Source organism: Gekko japonicus, unplaced genomic scaffold, assembly GCF_001447785.1.
Source record: "Gekko japonicus isolate JY-2015 unplaced genomic scaffold, Gekko_japonicus_V1.1 scaffold1526, whole genome shotgun sequence".
Classification (NCBI taxonomy): domain Eukaryota; kingdom Metazoa; phylum Chordata; class Lepidosauria; order Squamata; family Gekkonidae; genus Gekko; species Gekko japonicus.
In genome coordinates this window covers 233,595-243,324 of record NW_015171549.1, presented here as the reverse complement: position 1 = coordinate 243,324, position 9,730 = coordinate 233,595, and the positions used below count along the sequence as shown (strand labels likewise).

The following is a 9,730-nucleotide window of genomic DNA, read 5'->3' as shown; positions in this document are numbered from 1 at the left end:
TTCCTTCCTTCCTTCCTTCCTTCCTTCCTTCCTTCCTACCTCCCCCATCTATTTGCTTTCTTTGTTTCTGTTTCTCTCTCTCTTTCCTTCTTTCTTTCTACTTCTTTCATTCTTTCCACCTTTCTCTTCCCCTTCCTTCCATCCTCCCTCATCTATTAGCTTTCTTTGTTTCTCTCTCTCTTCCTTCCTCCCTCTGCTCCCACCCCATCTATTTACTTTCTTTCCACCGTTATTTCACTTTCTCCCTTCCTTCCTTTAACTCTCTTCTGTCCTCCCCCCTCCCCAATCTATTTGTTTTATTTCTCTCTCTTTCTCTTTCTTTCCACCTCTATCTCTCAAAATAAATATCATTAGCAAATACACAAATATCATTGGACAAATAAATATCATTATGAATATTTGTTTTTATTTTTGGCAGTCCGGTTTAATGTTAATACCAAGCAAATTTGCATATTTTCTAATAAAAACGTGTGTGTAATATTTGTTCATGTCTTGTGGCTCTCAAACATCTGACGTTTATGCTATGTGGCTCTTACATTAAGCAAGTTTGGCCACCGATTTAATCTTCTTCCTTCTGCTCTTCTCTCTGGCAGATTCCAGGGGATTCCCCACTCCAGCAGGTGTTCTCCTTGTAAGAAGGACTGTGTTGAAACTGTCCCCCACGTTCTCCTTCAATGTCCCTTTTATCTGGTGCCCCGCCAGGATCTTCTGTATCCTATATTAGCTCAGTTCTCAGAGATTCCTGATGATTTTAAGGTTCTGTTTTTACTTGATAATCCAGATACGGAAATAACCGAAATAGTAGCAAGGTTTCTTCTTAGTGCTATGGCTATACGTTCTGATAAGTAACCATTGGTTTTTCTGCTTTCATGCTGTTTTTCTGTGCTGTAGCTCCAATTTTACCCTATATGGATTTGTATTTTCTGATCTATATTTAATCTGATCTCCTACTGTATATATATATATACATATGCCAATAAAGGCTTGTCAAAGTAAAAGTAATTTTGGCCACCCCCGCTCTAGGGATTCGACTCTCTTGTGTTTTGCCTTCAGCTTCCTTTTTAATATTCCCCTCATTTTTGTAAACCTCCCTCTTTTGAAATCAAATGTTACCGTTCTGGACTTTAGGGGTAACTCTCCATTGACCTGAATGCTGAACTTAATAGCATTGTGGTCACTGTTCCCAATTGACGTAGCAAACAGGTCTTGAGAGATCCGCTCAACTGTTCCAGTGCACAGTCATCTATGTTGTCTAGGAACCTCATTTCTACAGCATGACTTGAGCACGTTTACCAGTCAATGTGAGGATAGCTGAAGTCTCCCAGCATAATAACATTATCTGCTTTAGTCGTCTCCCTTATTTTCTTCTTCATCCCAAGATCATCCTCAAGGGTTTGACCAGGTGGGCGACAGGACACCCCCACTTTTAAGTAGCCCTTAGGGCCCAGTATTTTCACCCATATTGCTTCTGTTGGGGAGTTAATTCCCCTGATGTTTTCTAACTTATTTGATTCTATGTCCTCTTTGATGCAACACCAACCCGTCCCTCCCTGTCCTGCCTATAGAGCTCATTACACCCAGGAATGATTGTATCCCATAGATTTTTCCCATTCCACCATGTTTCTGAGATACCTACTATATCTAAATTGTCATTGAACACCAAGCACTCCAGATTCCCCATCCTGACTTGGAGACTTCGAGCACTGGCATATAGACATCACTAATGTGTTTCACTCTCCAGTAACTTTGGCTTCCTTTGGCCCCTTAGTCACCACGCATGGCCCTCAGTCACCATCATGCCCTCATTCCCAAGGTCTATTATACTCCTGTCTATATTACCCTAAGTGTTTATGTTCATGATGTTACAACCTGCTACAGTTATACTTGATTGACAATATATGTTTGGGTGATTTCTAGGCATGTATATCCAGGATCATATTCCAATTTGCTCCCTCTCACACATTTAAAAGAAGAAGAAGATGGTGAATTACCTTCAGCGGCTCTTTTGAAAAAGACCTTGCAACTCCCACAGGTGAGTGCTCCGTAGTGGCACCCGGAAGCTTCGTCTCCACAGATCAAGCACGTCTTCTGTGGTGGGAAGTAATAGTCAATGGGCAGCATGTGGTCCCTAGCTGACTCCAACCTTTGGGTCCAAAAGAGAAAGAAAAACATGGCGTCAGCAGAGGTGGCACAACCGGAACTCCTGAGCGGGACACTGATGAGTGATCTCACTCTGCTGGACAGGAGAGCACAGCTGGAGCCAAACGAGGTGCCCTCTGTGAGACTGGGACGCACCAAGTTGAATGCCACCGCCCCCCCCCCCAAAGTGGCCCAGCAGGGGCTTCCTCAACTTTGCTTGGGTTGCCAAGCTGGGGGCGCAAAACCAAAGACCTCTCCAGCCCCTGGCAAGTCCACAGTCGTGGGGAGGGCCAGGAGCGCCAGGTGCTGCTCTGCTGAGGTTTGAAAGAGGGCAGATTTCCACTCCAACAAATCTTTGGAGCAGAAGACAGAGGCTGGAATGGGTCTGGCTTCTCTTCTGATCCAGCAACCCCTATCTGGCTGGCACAGGACAATCCATGGATGCCAATGCCATTTTAAACGAGAAGTTAAGGTAAAGGTAAAGGTTTCCCTTGCTCAAAAGCCAGTCGAATCCGACTCTAGGGGGCGGTGCTCATCTCCATTTCCAAGCCGAAGAGCCAGCACTGTCCAAAGACATTTCCGTGGTCATGTAGTCGGCATGACTAGAAGCCTAGGTGCACGGAATGCTGTCCCCTTCCCACCAAAGCGGTACCTATTTATCTACTTGCAATTTCTTGCTTTCAAACTGCTAGGTTGGCAGGAGCTGGGACCAGAGACTCCGTCACGCGGCACTCGGGTCTGGAACTGCCGAACTACAGACCTTCCGGTCTGCAGTTCAGCGTCTTAACTGCTGCCCCCAAACGAGAAGTTAGCAGTCTACAAACGGCTGCAATTGGGCCCGCAGCACGGCAACAGCATGAGCTCTTGTTCTTTCCAAGGTCTGAAGCAGCCCCCACGAAAGGGTGTTGTGGGGGGGGGGAGGACAAGATGCTGTGCTGAGTGCCCAATCAGAATCAGGCCCCCATGGCCATTCTTTAAATCCTTCTCTAAAATGGCATCAGCCCCCGTGGGCTGTCCCTTGCTAGCCTGTGAGAAGTCCCTGCACGCTAAACACAATGCCTTACAAATCCAGGTGCAGCACAAAAAAGGAGACGTATGCAGACAGCGCCAGGACTCTTCAGTTCTTTTTGCCCAGAGCAAAGGGCTCTGTTTTCTAATGCTCAACAACACGCACCGGAACCATGCACCCCACATGCCTCTGTTTGCTGGATGAACAGGAACCAAAAGATCCTGCTCATGGTCAGAGCCTCACAATAGTTACAGTTATTCACAATAGTTCCCCAATAGTTATTTAAGTGGAGTCTCTGGACGTGCATGGCCAAGCGGAGGCAATCTTTAGTCCTTAAGAATGACAGTGGGAACATTTTAAATGTGCACTGTGCAAGATCAGATGTGACAAGAAGATGTCAAGGATACAGATATAAATCAAATAGCTAAAAAGGGTTAATTAAGCAAACCTCAAAATACATATAATTAAAAAATATCTATACACCATAAAAACCAGCTCACTGGTTTTTGCATGAAAAGGTTTTATGCAACACATCTGAAGAATTTACAGGGTGACCATCTACGATGGCTTGCCTCAGACTGTCGGAAATGTCCTGAAATTTCAGGTGAGGCGAGTGCTGCAGCTGTGCAAAGGCTGCCCACCGTTTCAGAACAACAGGAGGGCCGGAAGAAGCCTTTCCCCTGGCCTCAGTTCAGGTAGCAGCAAATACGGCAGCAGCGGCAGCACTCCTTTCGGGGGGGGCAGAGCGCAGGGGCCCCGGCGCTCCTGGTTGGCAGAGCAAATCCCTTTGGGAGCAGAGGGGGCCTGCCTGGAAGTTTAATGCCAGCTCACATGGACACAGTCCCTCCATGTTAATGAGTGAAAAAGAGAGTTTTGCCCCTAAGCCGGCCCTGGGAAGACGCCTAGATGACGGAAGAACGTGTGCTGTCAGGTTAGGTTGACAAATGGAACCCATCTTGGACTAATAAGACTCAACATCAAGAGCACCGCACTTTACTTAATGATTTTTTTAATGCTGTTTTAACTGTTTGTTATGGCATTTGCCTCTGTTGTCAGCCGCCCTGAGCCCATTTGGGGAGGGCGGGATATAAATGCAATTAATAAATAAATAATAAAACAATAAATAATAAATACATTAGTGATCAGATTTGGAACTGCCAAGCAAATGTCTTCTGTTGTGTACCCAGTTTGAGATCCTCCTTTCCTTACAGAACAGCCTGGGATGGCTGAACCTAGACCCTTTCTGAGCGGCAGGTTCTGCACCAGGCTGGGCCGTTGCGCCACTTCCTGAGCCACGGGAACCTTTGTCCGGCCCACCAGCCTGCTCACACCTTCCCTTTCAACATCAAGGCCTCCCTTTTTCCCTTCAACTGAGAACGGACACCAGCAAGCCCCAGAAAGTCATTCACATCAAGCCTTGAGTCCTCCCGGATGATGGCCTCCTAAAATTGCCCAGTATGGTTTCCAATCCTGGGTTGGGAAACTCCTGAAGGTGGGGAGGGCGGGGTTGGGCAAGGCAAGGGACCTCAACAATGCCCGAGTCCACAGAGTGATACATCAAGTCATTCCCCCCTCCCCCGGACTTTGCAAGGATCATCACCTAACCGGAAGGAGACTGTGTGCACACGTGCGCGCACGCACACGCGCACCCCCAAGCGTCCTGCAGATCGCTTGCCAAGGTCGTCCTACTGGGCTGAGGCAAGGAGGAGACTATCTGCTCTCTGGATGAGAAGGGTCCCTCTGACCTCACAGTGGGAGCTCGGGGAGGGGGGGCCTCAGGACTCATTCATCCGGAGCGGCTTCCATTCATTGCTTTGTGTTCCACTCTTCACTCAGGGGTTCCTTGGGGGAGATCACTATATCTATACAATTATATCTATACCATCATAAATAAAATATGAGCAACTCGGGGTGGGGGGAGCACAACTCATATGAGGTAGCAGGACCAATCCCTTCAAAAATATCCACAGCAAACCAGCCTGATGAATCTTTTAACCACACATGTGCCACTACTGAAAAGGCCCTGCTTGGCCCACGGTGCCTGGAGCAAGTCCTCACCTGCTGTTCTCAGGACTAGGGTTCCCATTGCCCCGACGGGGGTTGGAGTTTACCCGCTTTTGCGGCCTTCCGATCCGCCAGCTCCGATTCGGCTGGAGGGGGGAGCCCCACTCCCAAAGCGTCTTGTTTGCGCCAACATGCCCGGCATAATGACATCACCCAGAGGTGACCCATAGAGTTTTTCCTTAAACAATAAAGCATCCTCTGCAACATGCCCTCCGGGGGATGTATGTGCACTGGGCACGTTGGCACAAACAAGATGCTCTGGGGGTGGGGTTCCTCTTGCCAGCCAAATTGGGGCTGGTGGACTTCTGGTTGATGGCGGCACGCTAGCAGACTCACCTCCCGGACCTCCCGGGGGTGAAGCTGCGCTTCAGCTGAAGGAGGGGGTGTGCAGGCTCACTACCCCCCCAGGGACCCGGTTGAAGGGACCCTGGCCATGGAGCTTTTGAGAGGTTGCCTCTTCGATGGTGAAAAGCCGGAGAATTGAGGCACCTCTCCACAATGACGGTTCTTTGTGCTGAGAGACCGAATGGACTAAGTGACGCTGACCGGGGCAAGCGCAGGAGATCGAGCATTAGAAATGGAGTGTAAACGAGGTCCGCGGACCGATTATGAACGTGAGTAGTTTAAGCACTGATTTAAAAGAAAAGAAGGTCCTCACCCCCACCCCACAGAACAGAAGATAAGGCGAGCGGGGGAGGGATGCCTCCCAAGCGCATAGACTTTAGAGCGATTGAGGGGGGGGGAGCGGAAGTATAAATGGTTAAAACTGCTAAGGAGTACTTACCAAGGCGAATGCGAGCGTTTAAGCGCATATTCAGAGACTTTCACAAAGTTTGCGAAAATAAACAAAGCGAAAAAGATGGCGGGGAAGAGGACGGAGAAAGAGAAACATCTGAAATCGAAAGTAACTGAGAGCCCAAAACCGGAAGGAGTCAACAAACCGGCAAAGACTTTGGCAGACTCCATGCGCCACCTGCTGGACCAAATGAATAATCTCAAAGAGCAGATGACATCAATGACCCAGTGTATCACCACTCAACAAAATCAAATAAGCGAGATTTCTGGTCTATGGATTGGCAATGGCAGTCGCTCTCCCCAGAGCTTGGGGAGGCGATTAGCACACCGTTGGCATGGAGGGGTGCCACCTCAAGTGGCACTCCCACGGAGCCTTTGTGAAAGGCTCCAGGCCAGAGAGCTTTTGAGGGATAGCCTCTTCGACGGCTTGCTGCCAGAGAATTGAGGCTCCCCTCCACTCTGACAGTCCTGCCGATGAGTGGCCTTAGGGCACAAGCTAACCCGACCGGGACAAGCAGAACAACGATTGATGTGAGCGAGGTCAGGAAGATGACAAACAATGAACGTGAGTTCCAAGTAAACGAACTTTGATAAACGGCACACCCCCCCCCCGGAAAAGCGGAGCGCAAAGAGGGACGCCTCTGAAGCGCATGGACAGATAAATCACAGTGAAGGGGGTGTGGGAGGAAAAAGACAGCGTGTGTATTTTGAGAGTCTTACCTGAGTGCAAAAAGCGAATTGACGAGTGCTTCGAGCCCAGGAGAAGCAGTTTGAAAGTGTAAACAAAGTTGAAAAATAGCGGCGCCTCGAGGAAAGTTTAAAGCCAAGCCTGGAAGTCAGAGTCCGAGGCCCGACGAGGGAGCTGACGTCATGAAGCTGTTAGCGGATATGCTCAAGCCAGTGATGAATCGGCTCAATGGTATTAACCAGCAACTGACCTCGTTAAATCAAAACTTCGCTTTACAATAGCATCAGCTAGCAGAAACAGAAAAAAAAGTGGGGCTGGTGGCTGAGAAAGTTACAGAGATGGACACCTCAAGCAAGAAGATAAAGAAAAGAATGGGTGAAGTTGAAACGAAACAAAATCTCCAAGAAAATCGTTTGTTGCAGCTGCAAATGGAAAAGGGTTCCAGGGGGTTCCTGAGACAGAAAAAGAAGATTTGAAAAAGACTCTGGGTGAGATTATCGCTCCAGTGACAGGCTTGCCAGCGGAGGAAATAATAAAAGATATGGAGACAGCCTACAGGACATACTCCAACTATATTTAAAAAAGTAGCCTGCCTGGAGAGATTGTGGTGAGATTTGCAAGAAGACAGACCAGAGATGCCATACTAAAGGCAACTTCAGCAACTCCACTGAAACTTGGGAATACAATTATTAAGACTTTAAAAGACATTCCATTTGAAATTCGTCAGAAGAGAAAGAGCTACAAGGATTTAATTTCTTTCCTTCAAACAAACGGAGTACAGTACAGGTGGGGGAATCCCTGAAGGTGTCATCTTTAAAATCAACGATAGAAGGGAGAAGATAGACTCCATCTTCAAAGCCAAAGAATTTTTGAGACATCAGCTGGGATCGGGGGAAGAATCTAAGGAGGAAGAAACTAAGTCAAGGGACTCAGCTGTCTCGGGAACGGATGAGGACTCTGCAGCAGAAGCGGGTGCGGGAGCAATGAAAACTGTATATGATTTTAGAGACAGAAAGCCGAAGTAAGGGCAGAAGGACTCTGACCCCCCCACCCCACCCTGATGCTTCTGCTGAAACTGCTGCTGCGTCAGGAAGGACACTCCTTCCTTTCCCTCTGGATGTGAGAGGCAACTTTCTGTTCATACCATTGACATGTCCAGTCTGGAAACCAACAGGGAGAGCGCACACAGTCACAGATCCCTTCTTTTATGCTAAGCTGGGACCACGGTCAAATAGACTGCATGATTTCAAAGCTTTGTAAAGTAGTGATGTATCTTCCTGCCACATGCTGGCGGTTTTCCCGACGGTGTGGGTGGCTGAGAATGGCCGTGGCCGGGGGGTTGGGGCTCTGTTGCTCCTCCCTGCCGAGGTGGTGGTGGACATTCATGCAGCCAGGTTGCCTGTGGCTTTCCAAGTAGGGCTGGGAGCATTGGCTGTGGGAGAGTGCCGTGTGTCCATGGTGAGTTCCCTTTAAGTGCTGGGAAGACACGCTGTTTGCTCACCAGGGCAGAGTGAACTGCAAGAGAGACACATCCTTCCTCTGAAGTGGCCAAGCAACAACGGCAGGCCCAGCCCAAGAGCAGGAGTCCTGACCCTGCATTGGATTTTCATAGAATCATAGAACGTTAGAGTTGGAAGGGACCTTGCAGGTCATCTAGTCCAACCCCCTGCACTCTGCAGGAGCATAGCCGCAAGATAGCCCTACAACATACCTGAAAGATGGTCGCTTGAGCTTGTCAACATCCTTCCTAAAATGTGGTGCCCAAAACTGGATACAGGACTCCAGGTGAGGCCTGACCATAGAGCAGAATAGAGCGGAACTACCACCTCCCGTGATTGGGCAGATGGCTCCGACAGTTTGGGGATGGACAAGCTCCAGGGATTGAGTTACCCCTGCCTTCTGCACGCCTGGACGTCTCAGTCACCAAGTACCCTCAGGGACTCAGGAGAAAGCCAAGGGCCACTGAGTGAGGAGTGCCAACGAGCCCCTCCTGCCACCTCTGCTAGGATCACCTGGTCTGGGAACCGCTGCCACTCACCCTGCCCAGAACTCGTACAACAAACACGTTTTTTTGCTTCTCGTTCTCCATTCTCTGTCTGCCAACCTCCTCCCTCACCATGCTGTCTATAGGTCAAGATGGGCCTATGCTCGTTGCTACTCTGCTCTGTGGCTGCAGCTGAGCATGGGCTCCAGTGACATTCCACAAATGGGTCTGGTGGAAATTAATTGAGCGTGGACCCATCCCACCTCATTTGCCATCTGCATAGCAGTAGAAGCTGTAATTTTATGTGTCACATACAAGGGATTTTTAATTTTAATTATGATTTAATCGTCAAAAGCTAAACAAGGTAACAACCACTTGAAAGGGGAACACAGAACAAAAACGGCAAAGTTCAAAATGACTCCCCCCCCCCCAGCAATAAAATTAATGTTTGCTCATGTGTGGGCATGCTCTTCATTTCCTTAGGACTACCTGTACCGGTTTTCACGAAACATCTAATGATTCTAAATTCTGAATATGCCAGCAAAAGAGGGACATTCAAAGGCATCATATGCTGCAGTTAACCCTGCATGCCCTGCCCCGTGCAGCCCCCGGGCGGAGTGGCAGCCCCTTCCGCATCCACGGGAATCCACACCGTGACCCTAAAACCTTCGCTGGAACTCCAGTCATCCTTCTGTTCACCCAACAGACTGGCTTAGATAGGATTAAGGTACAGCAGAATTTCTAATGTACTTTCCTACTATTGAATACATACATTGAATTGAAAGTCCATGATTTCCACCTCTAGGAATATCACTACTTCAGACGTTCTCCTCAACTACATTTCTCCCTGAATCTTGGGAGTCCCACGTTATTTGTCCTTGTTTCTGAAATGTAACTGGGGCACTGGGAGTCCTCTGATGTTCCAGTTGTCCCTGAATTTTGAACAGAGAGCTATGCATGTGCAAGGTTCTCTCAAGGTTCATAATTACCCATGCGTACATGCAGGGGCCATTTCCTGCAGGAATGCACAGGAGAAGAGCTCCGGCAGACA

The 9,730-nt window shown here is 48.6% G+C and overlaps 1 protein-coding gene across 1 annotated transcript in view; it reads right to left on the bottom strand.

The window, feature by feature from the left end:
* AR (androgen receptor) overlaps positions 1-9,730 on the bottom strand; it is a 164,589-nt gene that overhangs the window by 139,760 nt on the left and 15,099 nt on the right. Inside the window, exon 2 of the mRNA XM_015419688.1 lies at positions 1,992-2,143. Within this exon, the coding sequence (XP_015275174.1) occupies positions 1,992-2,143 (152 nt within the window). The remainder of the gene's footprint in view (positions 1-1,991; positions 2,144-9,730) is intronic.